This window comes from Asterias rubens, chromosome 21 (genome assembly GCF_902459465.1).
Source record: "Asterias rubens chromosome 21, eAstRub1.3, whole genome shotgun sequence".
Lineage (NCBI taxonomy): Eukaryota > Metazoa > Echinodermata > Asteroidea > Forcipulatida > Asteriidae > Asterias > Asterias rubens.
Genome location: NC_047082.1, coordinates 8,405,595 through 8,429,794, shown reverse-complemented (window position 1 = coordinate 8,429,794; position 24,200 = coordinate 8,405,595). Strand labels below are relative to the sequence as shown.

The 24,200-nt window shown below is 39.0% G+C and overlaps 2 protein-coding genes across 4 annotated transcripts; one reads left to right on the top strand and one right to left on the bottom strand.

Annotated features, from left to right (window-relative positions):
• Positions 1–4,740: 4,740 nt before the first annotated feature.
• LOC117304485 (protein C9orf135-like) lies at positions 4,741–12,701 on the bottom strand. Its single transcript, XM_033788978.1, has 5 exons — positions 12,524–12,701; positions 11,097–11,205; positions 6,452–6,576; positions 5,717–5,846; positions 4,741–5,111 (listed from the first exon to the last, which is right to left on the bottom strand). The coding sequence occupies exons 1-5, from the start codon at positions 12,625–12,627 to the stop codon at positions 4,923–4,925; spliced, it is 657 nt and encodes a 218-aa protein (XP_033644869.1). The 5' UTR covers positions 12,628–12,701; the 3' UTR covers positions 4,741–4,922.
• LOC117304484 (syntaxin-7-like) lies at positions 11,853–23,225 on the top strand. 3 transcript variants are annotated; one of them, XM_033788977.1, is made up of 11 exons: positions 11,853–11,907; positions 14,758–14,918; positions 15,743–15,811; positions 16,084–16,153; positions 16,716–16,806; positions 17,364–17,438; positions 17,927–17,983; positions 18,506–18,652; positions 20,110–20,182; positions 20,649–20,731; positions 21,986–23,160. In XM_033788977.1, exons 2-11 carry the CDS (start codon positions 14,828–14,830, stop codon positions 22,076–22,078), a joined length of 849 nt encoding a protein of 282 aa, XP_033644868.1. In that variant the 5' UTR covers positions 11,853–11,907; positions 14,758–14,827; the 3' UTR covers positions 22,079–23,160. The 3 variants fall into 3 exon arrangements, with proteins under 3 accessions (XP_033644868.1, XP_033644867.1, XP_033644866.1); XM_033788976.1 differs by lacking the exon at positions 11,853–11,907 and adding an exon at positions 13,054–13,182 and having other exon boundaries at positions 23,071–23,225; XM_033788975.1 differs by lacking the exon at positions 11,853–11,907 and adding an exon at positions 13,054–13,182.
• Positions 23,226–24,200: the final 975 nt, after the last annotated feature.

Below are 24,200 nucleotides of genomic sequence, written 5' to 3'. Positions count from 1 at the left end.
CATAGTCTTATCCCCTCTTTCTCTGATTGTGTTGATCTTTGCAAGATCTTTGTCATCGGTCCATACTGTCGTCAACCCCATTCTTTTATAGATGGACATTTGCATCGGGGATAAAGAATTTTTGTTTTACCAATATAACACCGATGTGTTTAATGTCCCACAAAAGAGGTTTACACATGGTTGCAAGTTTACTATTTATTTATAGTTTTTGTCCTTATTAATATAATATTTGGTTTGCGGTAACACCATGTGTGTGTCCACTTGCCACAGAGTTTGTTCTTAGAGAACTGTCTAAGAACAAACTGTACATAGCAAGTAGATACACACGGTGTTACTGCAAACCGAATATATGTTGGTTCTTCCATAATTGCTCTTTGGGTAGTGTCAAGAGAAAGATGCACAAAGTTTCTCTGTTTATATAATATTTCCATGAGTCTGCCCATAATTTCATCCAAAGTTTATCTCGTATATAATGACACTAAAAAAACATCTCTCATTGATGGCTTGTATCTTTTATCAAAGTGTCCTTTATTACCATTAATCCCAACGTGATATATATGTTGTAAAACGAAGTTTTTTTATTACAGAAAAAAATGTCCCCCTATAAGTCAGAATTGAAGAAAAGAGTAATATTTCAAATTTCCGCATCCACCCTCAATTAAAATAAGAAGCCGCCCAAGGTAAATTTACTCCAAACTCATCAAGCCAATGGTTATACATATTGAATGGCTTTATCACATCAAAAGCTTCAATGCGAATTCGTGTAGAGAATAAATCATTTATGTCTATCATGACATGTACTTTTAATGTTGCGGTTGTCAAAACTCCATGTCGCGTGGTCTTATTGTAAAAGGGTTGTTATGGCTCAAATCATCCATGCTTTCCGGAAACGCACCATCAAGTGATGGTTTATTGTTATCTCTTATTTTTTAAATTTCTTTATTTTTATTTACTCGATAGGAGAAGTGAAACCCTAGTCCTCTCGTAAAAAAAGATAGTATACTTTTGCTGATTGCTAAAGGCACTGGACGGACATCTTTGGTAACTGTCGAAGACCAGTCTTCTCGCTTGGTGTATCTCAACATCTCAAATATTAAAAGACTTCATGGCCTAAAGCCTTTCCTTGGACATTAAAAGCAACAAGGGTATTTCTTCCACTGTTCTCTTACATGTATCATTTTTTGGTCATATAAGACACAGTTTGAAATAACAATAGAAAACATGGGTGAGTTTGTAGTATACAATGACGCTTTCCGAATGAGTGCACTGAACTTTTTGCCTCATTTGGTTTGTCCTGACGCTCCGAGTCGGCGCACCATTCTTTTCACGCTCGAACATTTTTTCTAAGTGATTAATACTTGGTGTCCATGATTTCAAATTACGGGGAACTCGTCACATTAAAGCCACGCGTACAACAGTCGCAATTTCTCTCCGTGTGTAGGGCCTAAATGTACTCATGTTCGGTTTCCGCGAAGCACATAGCACCATTTAATGCAGGACACTTTTGGTAATTACTCAAAATAATTGTTAACATAAAAAAAACTTACTTGATAAACGAGCAATGGGAGCTGTTTATAGTATAAAATATTGTGAGAAACGGCTCCCTATGAAAGTAACGTAGTTTTTTAGAAAGAGGTATTTCTCACACAAATAACAAAATACTTCAGTTGAACCCTTTTATTATGCATCTGAAAGCAGTGAGCACACAAATTTGTGAAGACCAAAGTGTCAAAACGTCGACACAAACAACATACTCTTTTGAAAGCTAGCACCTCTGAGATTTCTAACATGTTGAACGATATAATACTTTAATTATTCTCAATTGAATATCTACCGTTGTCCAGTGGTTAGACTTGTAATTACACGGTTGTGGGTTCGAATCCTACCAAGCCAAACCGCTGATTTCACAATGACTAGAATAAGTATTGTTGTCTAGTTACTCAATCACAATTTCTTGATTTGTGCAATACTCATAATCATAGACGTTAAAGGCAAATGGACACTATTGGTAATTACTCAAAATAATTATTAGCATAAAACCTTACTTGGTAACGAGTAATGGGGAGAGGTTGATGGTATAAAACATTGTGAGAAACGGCTCCCTTTGAAGTAATGTAGTTTTCGAGAAAAGTTATTGTCACACGAAGTTGTGTGCTTTCAGATGCTTGATTTCGAGACCTCAACATTAGTTTATACTAATTAGTAATTCTGAGGTCTCGAAATCAAGCATCTGAAAGCACACAACTTCGTGTGAACAAAGGTGTTTTTTCTTTCATTATTATCTCGCAACTTCGACGACCAATTGAGCTCAACTTTTCACAGGTTTATTTTATGCATAATGTTGAGATACGCACCAAGTGGGAAGACCGATCTTTGACAATTACCAATAGTGTCTTTAAACCAATGTGACAGATTGGTTGTTGCCAGCTAGGTTTGTATATCCCTTTGCGTGAGCTTGCCGAGTTCCCTTGACGGGAAGATTATCTAAATAAACAAACAAACAAATACACCGCAAAATAAAGTTCAATCGTTCTGCTGGGCCTGTTATATTACTGTAATCAATTATATTATATGAATGACATTTGGCACTTAACTGTTGATATAAAGTGAGAATTTAAAGATCTAATTCATCTACCGTACAGGCAGGCCGTGCTGTGCTCTGTTTGCATTACACTGAACCAACCACTGTGTCAGTAACATTACAAATACTAATCACCAGCACTTTTTATTAACAGAAAGTGGCAGCTCGGCGTGTATTAGGAATGATCCGTGCAGCAAGGCGCGGGATTAGCGGATCTAATGGGGCAATAAATACAACCCTCCGGCGTCGTCCACCAGTGCCGAGTCGCCTGAACGTGCCGTGGTTTGGCTGCGTTCGTCGGCCTAGCCGTATCCGATGGCACGGTTGTCTTTAATTTGTTTGGGAGATCAGTGGCAGTGACCGGGTTCACCTTCTTACTACACATTTTTCTTCTGTGTGTGTGTCAGTCGGTGGTGTGATCGGATTAAAAGTACACCAGTGGTGAATTTTACAAAGAGTTAAGACTAGTCTTATCTCAAGTTAAGATATTAGGACTTTAGCCTTAAGTTAAAAAAAAAAACTCTCCCAAGTTAGGACAATCTTTGTGCAATCGAAGAGTTAAGAATAGTCCTATTTTCGAGTTCGGACGAGTTACTCGAGCAGAAGACGAGCAGAGTATTCTGTTCGAAACGTCGAGATCAAAATAATCGGCTCTAAGTTTTCAGCGCCAACATTTAAAAGAGAATTACTACAAGGTTGTACCCGCAAGTTTACTATTATCTATAAGTAGGATTCTTAGAGAATCCCCCCTTGTTTACCAGAAGTTATAGAACAATGACAAACAGTTTTACAAATGTTGGGTGTTCACGCTATCTTTCTGAAAACCCCTACTTAACCCCCCCCCCCCCCCCCCCCACCACCACCTTAAAGGCATTGGACACATTTGGTAATTGTAAGTTTGTATGCTAACAATTATTTTGAGTTATTACCAATAGGGTCTAGTGCTTTTGAAGTAAAAACTCACTTTTCTTTAATTTTTTTTTTTTTTTTTTTTTTTTTTGGGGGGGGGGTGCTTTGCTGGTTTTACAAGCACAAATGCTAACTATTTTTTTAAAAGCAATAAATAAACTGTGTTTTTGTGCCACGGATGCGATGCGATATGAACAAAATAACCATACAGCAGCGTATAATTTAAACTGAATTTATTTTCACGATTGATTCTCAGACAATGTCAATAAAAATCACATGAATTACAGTGATTCCATTTATTATTTACAAATATTATTTTTCTGCCTAGGAAGTGAAATGAAAGTTCTTAAAAATTGCTTCTTCTTGTCATAATGATTAAAACTAAATAAAAATGCATCACTAAAATAAAGGTTCCCTTTTACACAAAAATACTTTCTCATTAAACATGAATAACCCGATAGCTCTTTCATAGTTGTATATTTCCGTTAATTTGTAAAAGAAAAAAAAACATCATTGCTGTCTATTGTTGTTATGCCCTTACTTGTATGTTATCTCCTTGACAGAGGGAAGACAAACTCATGTTTGTTATCATGACAATAAATATTTTAAATGTTTATTCTTGAACCATTAATTCACTTCTATTCATGAAAGTTAAAACTTATTTTTTCCCGCTCTTCGTATACAAAAAAAGTTAGCCTTAGTTAAACAGCCCGACATTTACAGATATTAAGTAAGATCCCTCCCCCCCCAAAAAAAAAAAACAAGGTGATAAGTTTTTATATAAAACTGATGTGAAAAACAGTTTGACAAATGTTTAGGTCCCAACTCTTCAACAACCCCTGGTTCACCCCCCCCCCTCCCCCACCCAACCCTTAAAGGCACTGGGCACTGGACACCTTTGGTACTTGTCAAAGACCAGTATTCTCACTTGGTGTTTCCCAACATTTGAGTGAGCAATTACCTCTTTCTCAAACCCTACATTACTTCAGAGGGAGCCGTTTCTCACATTTCTCAGAGAGGTGTATCCCAACATATGCATAAACAACAAATCTGTGAACATTTTGGCTCAATTGGTCATCAAAGTTGCAGGAGAATAACGAAAGAAAAAACAACCGTGTTGTACAAACAATGTGCTTTCAGATGTCTAACCTGAAGTCTTTCTTATTTGAGTGAGAAATTACCTATTTCTCAAACCCTACGTTCCATGTACTTCAGAGGTAGCCGTTTCTCACAATGTTGTATACTATCAACATCTCTCCATTGCTCATTACCAAAGTAAGTTTTTATGCTAACAATTATTTTGAGTAATTACCAATTGTGTCCGTCCCAGGGCCTTTAGAATGTTAATTATCTCCGTTTGTACCATTGACCTTCATAACTTATTGCAAGAAATTTCTTAAAAACAGGATCCACTCAGATTGTAATTTATTTTTTACTCCAGTACTTGGGGTATTGTGTTGGTAGGTTTGAAGTGATCTCTTTTCAGTTGGGAGTTGGCGTATTGCCCCCCTTCGTCCTGCCAAGTGTTGCGTCCAAACCGCCGATAGTCTGCCCCGTCGGTAAACTGACTATGACAGTGTCTGAAGACGTTGGAGTTATCGGCAAAATCTGGGGGTTGCTCCTGGGTAAAAAATTACAGATTTGGTAAATATCACCTTCTAAAAATGGTTTGATAAATGTAGAGGAAGGCGTGTGGTTGAATCGTCAAAAAAAGTCTTGTTTGCATTGAATAGGGTCCAATTTCACAAAGCTGTTTTTAAAGCAGAACATACTGCTTAGCGAATATGAGTGGGCACCAGTTGCAGCAAGGTAACCTTTATTGAATGTGGGCTGGTAACCTATTTCTGCTAAGCAAGATTGTCCTGCTTATTAACTACTACCTGGGCGGAAGGTAGAAAATCTACAGGGACTACTACTTTTGCTTAGTGGATCGAGGGGACTTCTTGCTGTTAACTTCACTACTGGGAAGTGCGTTCTTAACTAACATAACATAACAAAAACAATTGAAATTGATAAGGCGCTATTCCATCAAGTTCATAGCGCACTAGAAAGAACTTAACTTGGAAAAAAGGTGAGTCTTAAGGACTTTACGAAAAGCAGATAGAGTCTTAGATTCCCTAATGGCAGTTGGGAGATTGTTCCATCGTTTCCACTAGATTGCTCTAGCCATTGTTAGGTGACTGTTGTATATTAATTAATACTGTCCTTAATCAATTAGATACTTACAGGAACAGGTGTATAAGGGAAGGGTGGTTTATAATCGGCTCTGTTTGTGGTCTCTAGATGTCTCTTATCGTGCTCGGGATGATGCCTGGCTAACACAGCTCTGTAACCACTCTTCGGGTGACCCGTGTCTCTGAAGAAAGGAAAACATTGACACCAAAACTCAATCATTATTTGTTTATCACCTTTATTCCAAATTGTTTACTCTGACCGCAGTCTCGGGTGCTCCACTACAGAAGGCCAGTCTATCTACAGGCTTGGAATTTCATCTTTGAAAGGTGGAAGGCCACCATGTGAAGGCCATTTCCATTTTGCAAAGGGCAAAAGAGTGGCCTCGCAGTTAAGAGCACCAGACACAAGCTGTGGTGTTTCTGATCAGCAGAGTGTGGGTTCGAGTCCCAGGCAAGACACTTATATGATGCTTCGTCTTTCCGATGGGACGTAAAGCCATTGGTCCCGGGTGTTGTGTACAGCACATAAAAGAACCCAGTGCACTTATCAAAAAGAGAAGGGGTTCAACCCGGTGTTTCTGGTTTGATTGGCAGTTAAGTGCGCCACAGCATCTTATAAACCATTCCATGGTGCTTTAAAGAAATAGGTGTCATATATACTTCAAAACATAGCTCCACATACCTTGCAGGAACAAAAAATTACCGAGCCCTTTGATATGCCCCTTAGAGGTGTGACAAGTGATAAAGAGAACCTACTAATAATATTTTATTATTTTTGATATCTTACCTGTCTATATCTACGTTTGGATACGTGTCGATGTTGACCATTGATTTTCTCGTTTCTTTCTCGTCAAAGTCTTTCTTGAGGTGGATCTGTTGCATCGAGTACTGTGTTGTGGTCAACGGAAAGGACTGCAGGAAAGGAAAACAAAACAAAATTAATGATACTATAGGCCTATTACTTCCACCAAAAATATAGAACCCAGGACCCAGAACCCTGTGCTTACAGGCTTTATGAAAGTGGGCCCAGCATAAAGCCTGTAAGCACAAAAACTTGCTAAGCGCAAACAAACTTTTGCTTATCGAAGACAACCAGAATACGCTACAGAATACTAACTGCTGCAATTGGTACCCCGGTCATTACTGGCTTAGCCAAGAAATTTGCTTAGCAGAATTAAATGCTTTTAAAACAGCTTTATGAAATTGGGCCCACGTCTTAAGCAAGTCTTTACTCTCTGTAAGCAGAGATTTTCTGCTTACTAAGCACTTTCTACTTCCCAAATTCCTCTCCAAGAAGCGTAGGATTAACAAACTACCAGCTTGCCAGCAGCTTTTCTCGCCAAAAGTTTTGACAACTAAGTTTATAGCAATAAGTAATAACTAAGTAAACAAATTGTGAATCAACATCCATTCCATGCACGCTTTAAATATTCTTCATTGTTTATTTTAATGCTAATACAAAAACCACAGAGATTTGCTTAACCCCGCTGCTTTTGAGCTCGGAGATGAAAGACAGACACGAGCATTTTAATCAAGTGGGTTTCAATCATCTTGATAATACCACAGATTTCTTTGTTGAAAAGTGCAGTCAAGAAGTCGGACTTGTGCACTTCTTCAGAAGGAAGAACTACAAAATAATTCTAACAAAACAGGAACAGGTTTAACTTCTCAAACTTTGTTCCTGTCAGTTGGTTGTTTAATGTTCCCCTGTGTTTAGCGCAGTGGATATCTGGTTACATTAAATGGGCTAGATATGTTTACATGCTTCGGTTGTGTTCAACGTATTAAAAACAACATTTACTGTGACAAGTACCATCTCCCCTTGCTTATCCTCAATCTCGGGTTATTTCTGATCAGACTCGTAGGGAGATCACAAATGTACAAATGTCAGAGCTTGATTAATGAAGAATAAAGTGTTTTGGGGGGATACAATATCCCCCCGACGAAAAAACCCCTGACCCAATTCTAAACGCTTTTTCTAAATGCTGTACTCAGACAATTTGCGACAAGCAATCTGAAGAAGATAAACTCTGGGGTGCCTGGCTAACGACTGCCGACAAGCCCAAATTGGAAGTGCAGATTCGGGTTTCAAGCCGCCTTTGGCATGTTTCAAGAATCCATGGAACATTATTGTTGCGGTTTTTGGTTTATCAATGAAGAGTATTTAGGAGTACGTTGGGCAGAAATCAAAATTGTTAGTCCAAGATTATTGGTACTGGCTCATGGTATCTATCAACTGATATGAGAGAGTACAGGTAATGTGGGGATAGGCTTGAAAAATACACGGATAGAGTAAGATGACTAAACCCAAAGGACTTTGACGCCTAACTGATTTGAAATACAAGATTTCCATGGCAATGAGTTGTTCTTGTCTGCACTACAAAGTAATTATTGGCTTCCAAAGATTGGAACCCATTTAACCAACAATTGAGTGTGCACATTTTCAGGCCTATGCTTCATTTTTTAAAGGGCAAGGGCACCAAGGCGTTTTCTCCTTGGTAAAGGGCACCTATCAATGATGAGGAAACTGTAAATTTCTATTGGAACATTTCAAGAGGCACCAAGGCAATGACCAGGGGCAACTGAGACAACTGCCTCTAATTGCCTCTGTGAAGTATCAGACCTAAAATTGGAACATTTCAAAGGGCACCAAAGCAATGACCAGGGGCATGGAGGCAATTGATTCTACTGCTTCCATGAAATTAAAAGTATTTAGCCTGATTGCTTTGCTTAGCAAAAATTGAGAGGGCACCAGTCACAACAATAAAAACTTAATGTAATTTTAGCAGGTAACCTGTTCTGTTAAGCAATACTTTTCTATGCTTAGCAAGTTTTGTGGTAACAGGCTTTATGACAGCCCAGGCCTGTACAGGGGTAAGCTGGAAGGGGTAAAGAAGATGTTTTTAGTTCGGTCCCTATTTTGGTAATTAGAATCAGTATGTCCTGATTGCAGTGGGAAACGGGAAACTACACTATAGACAAAGAAATTGGTCACAAAGTAATTAAAAGCTGGGGAGCTGATGAGCCCATCCCTTGCACTGTCTAAGCTAACTTTGATTTACCCAAAGTCAGCAGTGATATTAGAGCTTAGGTTTTGTGTAATTACAATAGTTGCTATCAATCTGAGACTAATTGAGGGCAAATTGATACCCAGTTTGTGTTACTCGTCCGATAGCGTCCGATCCAAAATAATCAAAGATGAATAAACTGGGGGGGGGGGGGGGTGATATAGTGCTGTCGTTTCATATTAATGCCTTGTGAACCTTGAAATTGTCAGAATGAATCCGGTGTTTTCGTAATGGAATGCCAATTTGACGCACTTTTGTGCTGATTTCGTAGCTTGTTTTTCATCATCTATCCTGACTTGTTAAGTACGGGGTGAGTCAAATTTAGCCGTTCCTTCTCGACAGTTTATTACTCGTTGTTATTAAACATATTGTCAGTTTTTTTTTTTTTTTTTTTTATGGCTGGCCTTCTTTCTAATTTGACTGGAGATAGTTGCAATCTACTCTTGGTTTTTTTATACTGTGCAGATCTTGGTCATAAATCTGTCGGGAAGATTATTCCGCATGCCAATTTAGATAAACTGTTTCTTGACAATATCTTGGTTTGAGCTGAAGGGTTGTTGGAGAAGGGAAAACAAACGCCTGAAGTATTTCTGGCAAGAGTCTTTTTAAACGAGCCTTCAAGATTTGATGGCGTTTTAAAAGCTTAAATTTAAGCTTTTCTTTTGAGTGAATCCTTGCCTGAGGGAAGTATTTCTGACATGTTTTTGAAATTTGTGGCCTCAAATTTTCAGCAATTTAAAAGTTTAAATTCAAGCAATTTTTGTTGTTGTCTCGAATCCTTATGGAAATCATAACTGAATAGGCCTATTGGGCTAAAATGAAACATTTTATAAACAAACCCTAAGAGATAAATTGCATCATGCTCGAAGTTTTCAAAATTAGAAATAATTGCCAACTCCTTTGATGTAGTGTTTACTGTTTAGCCAATAGTACATGTAAGTGTATGATTTGGACACCTTAATTTAATTCTGAGCAACAATCTTTGCAAAATCCTGGCTAAAACCTTGCCTCTGAAAACCAGTGTTTCCTTTTGTCACTTATTAGCTCTTTTAATAATTTGTATTGAATTTTCTTCATATGAATCTAGATAAAAGTATGATAATCAACACACCAAAGAGGCAATGACGGAATCTTATCTCATTGAGCCTACCATACCATACACAATTTTAAGTTTTATCTTATCTTATTAGTTGGTTGTTCAAGTAACAACACTTTTTAAAATGTTTTAAACCATATTGTTTTTCTCATTTCCTTTCAGGTCTTGTCAACACATTTCTAAGACTTTAAAAGGCAGTGGACACTATTGATAATTACTCAAAACAATTTTTAGCATAAAACCTTTCTTGCTGACGAGTAATGGGGAGAGGTTGATGGTATAAAACATTGTGAGAAACGGCTCCCTCTGAAGTGACGTAGTTTTCGAGAAAGAAGTAATTTTCCCTGAATTTGATTTCGAGAACTCAGATTGAGAACTTGAGGTCTCAAAATCAACCATCTAAACGCACACTTTCGTGTGACATGGGTGGTTTTTTCTTTCATTATTATCTCGCAAGTTCGAAGACCGATTGAGCTCAAATTTTCACAGGTTTGTTATTTTATGCATATGTTGAGATACCCCAACTGTGAAGGCTAGTCATTGACAATTACCAATAGTGTCCACTGCCTTTAAAAGTTAGGAGTTTCAAACTCTTCAGTGTTTTAGATTTTATCCCCAAATTAATTGACCTGTTTTTGAATTAATCATTTTCTTTAGAACATTAGCCTATATGACAATTTGACTCCACCATAAAATAATGGGTAGTACTTCTCTTTTCCGTCCGGCTCTCAAGATTTTATTTTTTAAATTGTATCCATGATTGTAACCTCATGAAAACAATGTCATGGTAACATTTCTAAGTCCCCCAAAAAGTCACTATGTATGTTCTCAGTGCAATTCTGGCTTTATACATGTATCATTAAGGCTGTACTAAAAAAAAAAGCGGCACTGGGGTGGGTTTCACAAAGAGTTAAGACTAGTCTTATCTCGAGTTAGGACGAGTTACTCGTCCTAACTTAAGACTAGCCATACGTTTTTAATATCTCCTAGGATTAGTCTTAACTCTTTGTGAAATCGACCCCTGGTGTCCAAGGTAAATCTGTCCGCTTGAGATTCTGTCCCCCATACAAGAAATTAACATGAGCTTAAAGAGTTTGTTTCAAAGAGGGCGCTATCAGATGAAGTTTGTACACAGTTCACCATAAATGGGGAGACAGAATCTCCTGAGAGACAGAATTTCCTGAGAAACAGAATCTCCTGCAACACCAGGAAGATACACACTCCCTTTTCGAAAAGATTCAAAAAAAAAAACAAGAAAAAGATCTTACTCCATCTGTAATATTTCCGATTCTCTTGTATGTCGTTTGGTGAAGATTTTTCTTCTTTGTCTCACTGCCGATGTCATAGTCTTTAGGTTCAGCTTCCCGAGCTTGGTGCCTGTGAGAGTCAGTCAAACACAATAAAGACAGAAAGTTATTTCATTGCGGTACATACATTTTCCAATGGTTCACATTGTTTAAAGGCAGTGGACACTATTGGTAATTACTCAAAACAATTATTAGCATAAAACCTTTCTTGGTGACAAGTAATGGGGAGAGGTTGGTGGTATAAAACATTGTGAGAAACAGCTCCCTCTGAAGTGCCATAGTTTTGGAGAAAGAAGTAATTTTCCCCGAATTTGGTTTCGAGACCTCAAGTTTAGAACTTGAGGTCTCAAAATCAACCATCTAAACGCACTCAACTTCGTGTGGCAAGGGTGTTTTCTTCTTTCATTATTATCTCGCAACTTTGATGACCGATTGAGCTCAAATTTTCACAGGTTTGTTATTTTATGCATATGTTGAGATACACCAACTGTGAAGGCTAGTCTTTGACAATTACCAATAGTGTCCACTGCCTTTGAAGCAATGTGTGCTCAGGCACATTTATTTCAAGATTTGTGAACCAGCCCAGCTGAAAATAAAGGTCGCAACGAACGTACAAACGTTTGACTTTGAGTGAACATACATATGTATTCTATTAAAAGGTGAATTTTGAAATGATTTCTTCATCAAACCTTTTCTTTTGCTACCAATTGAACCCAGGACATCATTGGCAGTACGGAGACTGATCACTGACAATCCTACCAGCATGACCAGGGTAAGCAGCTTTCTCCAATTCACACCGCACCACCCAACCGTATACTCCGTCACTGCTCAACGCACACCGTACGACTACTGTGTACAAGTCATTGGCACTCGTACCACTCGTACGATGCAGAGGCCGCTGATGGCCGACGCATGCGGATAGTGTAGGGGGCATCGTGTCGTGCGGTGTGGTTACACACATACGCACAGTGTATACGGGTGGGTCTTTATACAGCGGCGGCCTATTTTCGGGGTGAATAATTCGACTGCCTTGAGCAAGGCTAGGCTCGGGGTAGGCTACTTCTTCATTTTATTTTTAAGGATTCTTAGTACATTGTAAATAGAGTATGATGTATGATGAAGACTGTGAGTGTATGTACTAATAATGTATACTTAGAAATTGTTAAAAAAATCACAACCAAAAAGTCAACAAAAACAAACAAGGAAAAGGAGGACATGGAAGTTCATGTAGTGTTACCTTACCGAACAATTATTGTCATAATATTATATTATTACCACTTTCAGTCACAATTAATGTTGTTTAACATTTTAAGAAATACAATTTAATAAAAGGAAATCAAGTTACCCAAATATTAAATAATCATGTAGTGTACACAAATCTTCCTTACCAATTTGAGTTAAGAGTTGGACGACTGTAATCCATGTGATCTGAGCGTAAAAACAGCGAGCCTTTACGCTCCACAAAATCTGGAATAACAGGATTAAAGGTCATTATGATTATTTTTCAATTTCCTAATCTTGTAAAACGTATTTATTTTATCAAATTTGTGTAACGAGTTAACTGCAGCCTGCTGCACTTCTCGTGTGTGTTTTGGAAAACGTCGTATCACATCCAAGTAAGAAGTATCCATTAGCAACATAAGAAAATAGATCGCTTAAAAAAAATATAATTCCTTACTTTTCTCACTAAAATGTTTATTTTTATATTAAAACAGAACGAAATTAGATATTAGCTCATTTTAGAAGATATTGCAGACTTTGGAATTAAGTTTTTAATAAAAATCTGGGAAAAAGAAGCGAATGAATCTTACCTACGGCGTTAGAAAAAAGTCCTTAGCTACGAACTTTAGCCCTGACCTTTCAACTTTGTACTTTGAAGGTCAAAAAAGAAATCACATGATAACACAAAATGGCCGCCGTCACATCTGAGATTTCTGCTTCGTACGGACAAGAAAATAACATCTAAAGAGGACTAGAGTGACTGTTTTAAAGAAAATTGAAACTCAATGTTAATATTTAAAGCTGTGCACACAGGAAAGATCAGAAGGTATATTTCGTGTGATCTTTTTGGGGGATAATTAAGCTCGAAAACCTTGTTTAAATGTCAAAAAATGTAAACTTCATGCCATGTTTTTTGTATACGTTGCGTGTGTGGCATGTGGGACGGACGGCCCAACAATTCATACTGGTCATGCTGGTGGGGAGTGGTGGGGAGTGGTGGTGGCGTGGTGGTACTGCTGCTGGTGGTGTCCTGCCACCACTTTTTCACCCATTTAGGCCTATATTTAAAAAGGAATATCACATTTTTTAGCCTAATATTTAATATAAAACTAAAACTAAACCAAACAATTATTAATTAACTATATTTTATTTTATTATTTTTTTATAATTAAAGTTAGATAACAAAAGCAAATGAAAAAGTGGTGGCAGGATCATTTTATGAGATACGCAACTTTTCCGATAGCAATTATTACCAATATTAGAGTAGACTCACTCAGTAACTAACTAGGGTGCTCGGTGCTGTACTCCTTTTTTCGAAATTTTGTACAACCGAACATTTCGAAAAAAAAGAGTACACTGTGACTGTACAGCGCCCTTGTGTAGTAACTGGGTCGTAATAGTAGTAGACCTTATGCACATGACGTCATTTCAGTACGGCGCCCTCGCCTTTAGGTCAAAAGGAGGTTGTTCATTGGCCAATCTATGTGCGTTTCGATTGTTTCGTCACCATTTGAACTCAAAGATGGCGGCTGGATGACGTCAATGCATAAGGTCTATATTAGATCATGTCTTGTTGTACAGTGATGAAAAGGTACACTCAATGTGTTTTTAAAGAAGGATTAGTCAAGTTACCAGTAACCAGTAGCTAGTAGAGTAGTGCATGCATTATTCAAGTTGTGTTGTGGCTGAGCAGCTGAGTCACCACACAATTAGGTTTATCGCGAATAGCAAAATATCAAGAGAGGGCGCTGTTGAACCTACACAAAGGTATAGGCGTTGCGTGCGCGAGTCGTACAAACTGCATAGTAACCGCCCCATATACCTTCCCACAATGCAGTGCATTTCTGAATCGCGATAAACCTTATGTGGGTTTGATCCTCGGTCCCACAGTTGTGTTCCTGAGCAAGACACTCTTTTGGCGTTTACATCAGTGGTGTAGCCACGGTGTGTGGTCCTGGACGAGCCTACCCAGAACTATCAACTTTAGCCCAGCTCTCTGAGCAAAATATACGGTGCTGCCCAGCACAGATTTTCCCAAGATTGCCCTTCAGCAATGATGGCCCCATATATCTAAACATGAATAATGTTGTGAAACCGCTCGCATTCTGGACTAAATTGGATTTAGAGCCCACCACCAAAATGGGTCTAGCTACAACATTGGTTTACATCCTAATTATTGGCTTTTCCGAGTAATGAAGCAGGAGAGAGGCGTGTCTGAAACAGCGACTTTGTCTACAGCTACATTTGTTAACCATGGCTGTAGCCGAAGTCACCATTTCGGACACGGTTTAAGTGTCTTTGTTACCTGTGTTTATTAAAAAGTTGACTGGAAGCTTTCAGTTACTCAGAAGGACCTACACGGTATTAGTTAATTCCTTTTTTTTTCAAAAAACAAATACAGCCACTACAAGAAAGTCCTACCACAAAAATAACCTGAAACTTACATGAAGTGAGTCGACTGAGGAGTTGCCATGGCAGCCCAGAGGGGTAGGGGAGATTTTGGATATGGGTCGCTGGATGCCTCACCCGATGGTCAGTCCCAGGATCAACAATTTGGATCAGGTAGGAAATTACATCAGGAATCAGGTGACCAGTTTGCCTTTGGCAGGCCTCGAGTTAACCCACGGCACCCACAGCAATTGCTGTGGTACCCTGTGCTTTTGCCGTAGTGCCCTTTGCTAAGTTCCAATAAAAATTGACATTCTCCTGATAGAATTGCCCCTCACCAGAGGAAAATTGCTGTGCTCCTAAGAGCGAAGTTCAAGGGCTGCTTTGGTAAAGCATTTGTGGTACTTTTTTCATCAACAAAGCATCAGCCATGATCTGGGCCCAAAGAAAACTCTAATCGGGATAAAACCCATGCAATTAGGAGCATGTACATGTCGGGACTAAAAACCCAATCAAGGCTTTAGGTCGAAGCAAAATTCAGAGAGGGGTTCGTAGGTGAAAGGTAGGGACGAAACAATTTAGCCAACCTGAATCCCACGAATCCATCACAATCGGGCAATAATTTCTTTTCTGAAGATTTCGGGGTTGATTAGTTGAAGGAGAATGTACACATCAAAATCAAGCAAAAAGTATCACTGTAGTTAGGTGATTTGTTCAAAGGTGATTTAAAAAAAAAAGTATCACCCTTTGTGAAATTAACCATTAAATTAGAGGTAACATGTACGTGTAGTAAACCTGCAATGTATTACAGGTACAACCATACTTAAATGTCTTTTGGTAGGAGTGTTGGCTGTAACCACATTAGCTAGTTTCAGAGCACTCCTCCCAACATATTCACGTACAATGTATACAGTTACTTCTTATTAACTTATGTCTTAATGTCTACGCTTTGCAAAGCTTAAAACATCACTTATCCGTTGATTATTTCTCCACTGCAGGACAAGGCAATGAATTTTCAGACTTATCACAGCAAGTCAGCTCAGCGCTATTCAAAATCAGCAACAATGGTAAGCCTAATCCAGTCCAATCAGCTTTATTCCACGTACTGCTTCTCTTTTGAACTTCTTGCCTGGTATATGTTTTCACTTCATCGTACAATCTACATGTAGACTGTTTTACTAAGAGGAATATCAATTCTTATCTTCAGCTATCGTGAATTAATTTCATCTTAAAGGCACTGGACACCTTTGGTAATTGTCAAAGACCAGTCTTGAACAAATGACGGGAGATCACACTGTTATAAAAAAGCATGCTCTATCTTGTTTGTATTTGTCTGTAGTTGCAACTTTGGAGAAGACAGTTCGTCAGATTGGCACTCCCAGTGACAGCGTCATGTTACGCAACAGAATGTAAGCTTCCAAACAGATCTTTCATATTTTATTCTCTGAGACTCTAAGGGGAGCAAGGTTTGAATTGGGGAGAACAATCGACAAGACCTCAGGGCTTAAAGCTAAAAATGTTGAGTGTCGCGAGACCTAGGCCAGATAATTCAAATTGCCTCTATGCCCCTGTTCATTGCCTTCGTGCCCCTAGTCATTGCCTTGGTCATGTTGGTGCCCTTGGCCATTGCTTGGTGCCCTTGGTGCCCCTGACCATTAACTCGTTGCCCCTGTTCATTGCCTTGGTACCCCTTAAAATAATTCAATAATTCCTTGCCCTCACACGAAGGAAGTAATGAAGAATTGGGCCTGCTGAATGCCCACCCCCCCCCCCCCAAAAAAAAAAAAATAAATAAAAATAAACCTCCCTAATACAAAATTTTAATAATAAAATAATTTTACAATATTTTTTTAATTTATTTTATTTAGAAGCATAATCAATCTCCCTTCAAAGTTAGAAATAAGTGACCAGTTTTGTTTCATGAAAAAAAGGTGAATATTTGTGTTCTTTTATTTACTTTGTTTCCCACAGACAAGCTTCCCTGCAGACGACCAACAAGGTTGTCAGCGACACAACAACGTACATGAAACAGTTAGCAACGATGTCTCGCACAATGGGAAAGGTGGGTTACTAAGACTGTCGGGGTTCTTGCAGATGAGAACAAATTGCTGACGGACTTGCTGGTGGTCCAGTGGAAAGTTTGAGCCCTGCTGCGTAGTATTCTTCCACTGTGACTACTTTGAAAGGGCAGCACAACAATTATTATACATTTTTATATCCATGTATCTGCCCTTTCTTAGCTAACTAACACCAAGCAAAGTGGGTGACTGTGAGGCATCAAAAAGTGGGTTTGATAAACAGCGCCCTCTATCGTGCAATTTTAGACAGGATTTTAGGTTTGATTTATCTCTTGAAGTGTATGATTTTTTGTTTGTTTTTGTGTCATTTGCAGAATTTTTCTGATTTTTAAAGTTATTACTCTTTAGTAATCTACAAATAGAACAAACATAGATAGCATTTGTCATCTTGTTTTGTTTTTTTGTTTTTTTAAGAATGAAAATTTAGGTGAAAGTTCCTCTTTCGATATGTGAAACAGAAATTCACTTGAACAAAATTATTTCATGCATGCCATTACCTGTAATCTTATTATCTGTTTGTTTGTTTGTTTGTTTACATCAGTCTTCAAGATTACAGGTGGACAGGTTATCCAACGAGTTTCATGACTCGGTCCAGAGATATGGAAGCGTTCAAAAGGTTCGTAATTAAAGACAGTTATGTTGCATCTTTTTTTTCTATTCCTAGATATTCTCATTTAAAGGCACTGGACGCTATTGTTAACCTCAAAATAATTGTTAGCATAAAAAACTTGGTAACGAGCAATGGAGAGCTATTGATAGTATAAAAGATTGGGAGAAACGGCTCCCTCTGAAGTGACATAGTTTTTGAGAAAAATAGTAAATGACTTCAGGCCTGAAGCCTTTGAATCTGACAGCACACGATAATGGCAACAAGGGTGTTTTTCTTTCATTATTCCTTTGCAACCTTGATGCCCAATTGAATCAAAATTTTCACAGATTTGTTATTTTATGCGTTTGCTGGAATACACCAAGTGTGAATACTGTTCTTTGACAACTACCAAATGTATACAGCGCCTTAAACAGGAGTTTGCTAGCCAAATGCTTCTCCTCCTCTTCTCGGAAAATGATTAGAGCATAATGATTCTATTATTTTATTCTGTACAGAAAGTTGCAAGCAAGATGCGGTCCTGTCCGCACATTCCATCAAGACCCCAAAGAACGGTGAGCAATAAACGAACAATGCCACACAGATAAGAATCAAATCTAATAGTAATAAACGTGTGTTTGCAGGAGCAACCATGTAATAATTCTCTTTTGAGGAAGTGTTGGCTCTGAAAAAAAGCCGAGTTGGCCTCAACATTTCAAACAGTATGGTCTGCTTGTTTTTTATCTTGTGGGGATTTTTGTTCTTCTCCGGAAAATGCTCATGACGAGCAGAGCACACTGTTCGAAACTTCAAAACCAAACCAGCTCTTTTTAGGTACTTTACTGAAAATGCAATTTAATGAATAAGTGGTGCAAGCCTCATAATAGAAAACTTGTTTGATGGAGAGAGCCCAGATATGAATGTAGCTGTGTTAAGGAAGTTCTGAGTAAAGAACTTACAAGTACGTTTCCACTGCGATTATATTTTTTTTTTCATTTCATTGTTATAGCACCCTATGTGCGCTTTATAAAACTTTATTACTTTGTTGTTATTATTATTATTATTATTATTATATTCTTTGCGATGATTTTGATCAGGATGATTTGAATCATGATGACAAGGCGTCGCTGATGGAAGACGCCAGGAGGCAAGAGATTCAATCGCAGCTACAGCTACAAGATCAAGAGATCGAGTACGACATGGGTCAATTAGAGGAGACTGAGAAACAGATACGACAGATTGAGGTCAGTAGTCGACTAAGTGTGCGCACTCAAACTTGCTCTATGATGTGGCTGGTCATGGCCTAAAAGCTTAATGGCCTAGCAGTTAGAAGCACCAGATTCAAACTCTGGTGTCTTATCAGCAGAATGCGAGGTCGAGTCCCAGTTGTGACACCTGTGTCCTTAAAGCAAGACACTTAACCACGATGTTTCGTCCTTCGGATTGGATGCAAAGCTGTTGGACCCATGTGTTGTGTAACGCCAGAAAAACATCTGGTGCACTTTATCAAAAGAGGAGGGGTCATGCCTTGGTGTTCCTGGTTTGATTGGCTGTATATTGCCAGCCCTGATACTTCCGCTTTTAAGGGGCAGGGCAGTTTTGCCTTGACTTTTTGTAAAAATTTAGGGCACCAAGGCAATTTTCAAAAATTTGGAAGGGCATCACGGCAATCATAAAAAGTTGTGAAGGGCACGACGGCAGTTTGAAAAAAAACCTCAGAGTTGCCTGTAAAAAATAAAAAAAGAAAGCATTCATCTAATTCAACCATGATTCAACAAAATAAAGAACAACTACTTACAATACACAATAAATAATTTTTGTTCATACGTAATCCTACTATTGGTCATGCACGTTGTGTAGTTTTTCGTAGAGACGCCAAAATTCCCACGTAACTGCTCCATTTTGACACGATGTTGACAGAATAAATGCATGCGGTGCGCGACGACTATGCTGTACATGATGGTACATCACATGTACCAAGCATGGGGAAAAACACTATCCCAGCATGCACAGACACGTCGAGTCTTTGTCTCAAGGCGCTTAGCGTTGGTTCGCGTAATTTTACCACTAGAGGGCGTTTAATCTCACGCTATCGCTTTGTTCCGAAACGCCCTCTAGCGTTTGATGTTTCGAGTATTTTTTTTTCGCACGCAAAGAACAACGACTAACGGGCCTGAAATCTGCTGTTGTGCCTTACGTGCGTGAAATTGGGGTCTATTTCGTTGCGTGAAATTTACACAGACATCGGGACTTTTTGGCTTATATTCGAACTTTGACAACGTTGAATATAATTTGTTGACGGCGGCAATGATGAGAAAAGGGCACGGCAATCATTGGCGTGAAAAATTGGGTTTTTGAAGGGCATTGCGGCAATCGGTAGGGGCAACGACGGCAAATGCTGTCGTGAAGTATCAGGGCTGTATTGCGTCATAGCACCTTGTAAAATATTACATGGTGCTATGTACAAGGAGTAGGTCTCGTAGTTCAAATGTGTGGCGGATATGAGCGTTACGTAAGAAGCAACTATTATTTGCTGTGGTCCTTGGTGTTCTATGCACCTGAGGGGGCAAATGTCAACCGATGCGAAGCCAAAGGTGGGGTTTGCCCTGTTTTGTTATACCATGGTAATAGATTCCTGTAATAAGGGAAAGGTTTGTTCTATTCTGATTTCGTCTTTCTTTGACTTTGTGTTTTCTTTCAGGCATCAATGCTTGATGTGAATGAAATATTTAGAGATCTTAGTGCAATGGTGTCGGAGCAAGGCGAGATAGTTGGTAAGAGATATTACAAACTTATCCCTGGTTTTGTAAACAAAGAGCAGAGTTGGAAATGACCCAAAACAAAAATTTGTCATGTCTGTTTGTTATTCCAGCCTTGATATTGAAGGCTCACTTTTCCAATCTCAGAGTTATCATGCAATAACCTTACTCCCAAGCAGGAGTAACTGTTTCATAGGGGAAAAATGGCTGTCTCTGGCAGGCTTGCTAAGGTTGGCAAGACAAGTGTATAAAAAGGTAAACAGAGTCTTCAGCAGCAGATTTCACGAAATCTTATCTCGAATTAACTCCTCCTAACTTAGGGTGGGTTCAATGCGTCCTAACATCTATAGTTGCAGAACCTAACTTTTTCCAAGTCCTAAGATTCATCCTAAGTTAGGAAGAGTTTGGTGAAATCGATTACACTTCTGTTGTGATAAGGGGCTAGTTACTGATAGTTCATTTGGGTCCTCTCTTTTTTCAGACTCGATAGAAGCAAATATAGAACACGCTGGCAGTAACGTCAAAGAAGCCAACACTCAGCTACAAACAGCCAGCAAGTATCAGGTAAGCCCAATATCTGTCTTGTAGCTTGCATGACGTTGTTATCCACACACCTTGGCCCAATTACTGACTGCTTCTTAAAGGCACTGGACACCTTTTAAAAATATTACACGACTTCAGACCTGAAGCCTCTTATTAGGCATCTGAAAGCACATAAATTTGTGCAACGAGGATGTGTTTCTTTCAATATTTTCTTGCATCTTCGATGAGCCTAAATGTTTACAGGTTTGCCATTTTATGCATATGTTGGGACACACCAAGTGAGAATACTGGTCTTTGACAATTACCAAAGGTGTCCAGTGTCTTTAACGATTATCAACCAGGGAACAAAAAAGGGAAATAACCTCTTCGGAGCACTTTCATGGTGGTACATAATCTTGGTGAGGAGTAGCACTGTGTATTGAGAGAGTTGTGACAGCTTGCAATTAGAAGCCATTTTTCATGCCATGTCAGAAACGACAATTTCGGCTACATCTACGGCTAGATCAGCGTTTCTGCCAGTGTTGAAGAATAGGCAGACGAGTCCAATTTAGCTGAAGCTGTAGCCGCAGTTGATGTTTCAGACAAAAAAATGCATTTGCGCACAGAGGGTCGCAGACCACACATTGGGTTGTTCTGCATGTGGAACGAAAATGGCGTCCAGCAACCACATTTTACTAAAGGAGACTGGTCTCTCCATGTCACATCTCTCTCAATACACAAATCCGGTAAGGAATAAAAGTTGTAAGATTGGAGCCCAGTATCATAAAGCTGTTAGACAGAAAATCCTGCTAAGAAGGATGAGTAGGGTACCAGGTCCAGTTGCAACAATGTAAATGTTGGCTTGTTACCCGTTTCTGCTGAGCAAGAGTCTTCGTGCTTAGTACGTTTTTGTGCCTGCAGGATTTTTAAGAAACTAGGGCTTGTTCTTCCCAAGTTCATAGAGCTTCTTACCAAAGAAGTCTGGGTTTACGGCACCTTGTGAAGAGCACAATTCTTTTGGCAGGATTCCTTGGTGAGATCCGGTAGAATACCAATAGTCACAGCGCCCTCTATCTTTATGCATTACAAACGCGTACAGTGTGGGCAGTGCACAATATGTAGATCTGAACAATGTTGTTTGTATGGCTCACAAACACCATGGTGTTTGGAACCAAGACTACCCCTTCCCCCTCGCACACACCCCATGACATGGTGACTGTTATCATTGGGGTTTTTTGCACCTCATTTCTGTATTGTGCACTCCCGTTCTTGTCTTTGTTTTTTTCAATTTTACAGAAGAAGGCACGCAGCAAACAATGTTGTTGTTTCATTGTTATGATTGTTATTGCGCTTGTCATCACTGTCATTCTCATCATAAAGTTCCATTGACGTCATCCTAGGGGAGGGGCGATAGACATCTGTGTCTGCAACTTTTATCATGGGTCACTTGCCTTGGTATTTGAATCCACATCACATTTGGTAAATTTCCTTAAGCCTGGGTCACACCAAACAAAAACATCCAAACACGTCCTGAGAAAATATGGTCTGGCTATAATATAGTTTTAACTTGAAATGTCTATATGTGACCGTAGTTACTTAAATTCTGGTAATGAGTTGGGTCTGTCTTTGAACGGGATGGACATGAACGTGCTATAGTACATCGAAATGACGCACCACATCTAGCCTGTCCATAGTAAGATCCAAGTATGGCAACCCGTTCGAAGTACCTCCTTCTTGTCTTAAATATGTTACCACTCCGTCTAGTTGCAGGACAGGACGTTCACTCGAGAATTTTGAGCAGGCTCAAATTTCTGGAGTACCTTTCCGATCAAACCTGTCTGTCCGGTCCATGGGCCGGTCCATGAAGTTCGGAAACAGAGTGTACATTGCTACTAGGTCCACTCTGTTTGCAAACATGTACAGTTTCAGTCCGTTCGGCTACATTTTTCAGGACGTGGTGAGAAAGAGTTTGGTGTGATGGGGGTATTAGTGAGTTGACCAACCATGAAAAACAATTCAACTGTTATGGTAGCACATCTTAGCACATCTGTTTGCATTCGGGTTCGGTGTAGGTGCACTCACCATAATGGGATGCGATCAAGCTACATGAGTCGGTTGTCAAAAATATCTGTATGGAGAAAAACAGGCCAACAGGGGTGACGTTTTCAAAAAAAATATTTTCAATGATTTAAATGTCTTAATTGGTGATTGGCATAGTTAATCTTTTTAATCAAAACCATAGTATATGATATTGACTGGTCAGACAGTAGGAGGGTTAACTTTGTATGCATTCACCACTTGATGTAAGTTTGTTGACTGGCTTACTTCATTGTCAGCTAACTCGAACACAGCCTCAAACTGTTTGATTTTCTCTTTCACAGAAAAAGGCTCGACGAACCTTTGGCTGTATCGTCATATGTGTAGTGATCTTAGCCATTGTCGTCGCCATTATTCTCGTTGTAACTTTGAACTAGAGGTTTGAAAGAAAAAAAAAAACAGAAGAAATAAAACAATAGTTTCAACAAGGTTTGAAAGACATCGTTCAAAGTTAAGAATACTTGCACATTGTACATAAATGCAGAAAGTACTGAAAGGGTTTCAGAGAGTTGTACAAAATGCGCAGGAAGTATGAACCGCACTGGAAGTATGTACCATGCTTTACAAAATGTAAAAGGTAAAACTTGTGGAGGCGAAGTTGTTGAGTCTGTGCTTTTAATTTTATTTTGCTACTAATAATGAGTGCACTCAAACCGAGGTTTGAAGGAACAGCACCATGTGACCTTTCTCAAACCTCGGCTTGGGCTCCGTCTCTAGCTTAGGCTCCACGCGCTGCGACGTAGTGGAAAGGCAGCTCAACCTTCAGGCCTATATGCCTCTCTTAATATTTATGCATGAGGTACGTCACAATACTAACCCAAAACGAGGCCATAGGCGCAGCCACTGCAAGTGGTGGCGGACGTGCGCCCATAGCCATATTTTGGGTAAGAATTATGACGTCATGCATAATAAATATTAAGAGAGGCGTATACTCTTTGGAGCAGCGTTTACTTTTTGCACGCGATGGTGGTATGAACATCGGAGGTTGCCTAGAGCCGGAGCCCAAGTCGAGATTTGAGAAATGCCCTTGGTCTATTTATTTATGAATGAGAATTTGGACTATATTTGTAGCTGAGTTCTTTATAGAACTAAACTAAGTTAACTCATAGTACAGAAGTCTATGATAATGGTGCATTGTTGTAGATTAGAACGCAAGTTTACATTATTGTTATTATTTTTTGTAAATTGTCTGGTTTTGAATGTTACTCAGTACAGTCTTTACCCTATACTGTACACTGATGTTATTCAAGCACTGTACACTCAGTAACCCTCCCGAGTCTATGAAATAAATCCACAGGCAAATCACCTCGGGGGGGATTTTTTTTCAGAGATCTCGGGAAAGTTTACAATGGATAGTAAGTGCATTGGTGGCACAGCTTACTGGATCCACCTCGATGCTTTTGCTAGGCAATCA

Bases quoted from the DNA above. Each gene is read 5' to 3' on its own strand.
- LOC117304485 (XM_033788978.1), bottom strand. From the start codon at position 12,627: ATGACCTTTAATCCTGTTATTCCAGATTTTGTGGAGCGTAAAGGCTCG. The intron at 11,206-12,523 runs GTAAGGAAGATT...TGACTCTCACAG, and splicing joins CCAACTCTTAACTCAAATTG to GCACCAAGCTCGGGAAGCTG. The intron at 6,577-11,096 runs GTAAGATCTTTT...CCTTTCCTGCAG, and splicing joins TCGGAAATATTACAGATGGA to TCCTTTCCGTTGACCACAAC.
- LOC117304484 (XM_033788976.1), top strand. From the start codon at position 14,828: ATGGCAGCCCAGAGGGGTAGGGGAGATTTTGGATATGGGTCGCTGGAT. The intron at 17,439-17,926 runs GTTCGTAATTAA...TATTCTGTACAG, and splicing joins GATATGGAAGCGTTCAAAAG to AAAGTTGCAAGCAAGATGCG. The intron at 18,653-20,109 runs GTCAGTAGTCGA...GTTTTCTTTCAG, and splicing joins AACAGATACGACAGATTGAG to GCATCAATGCTTGATGTGAA.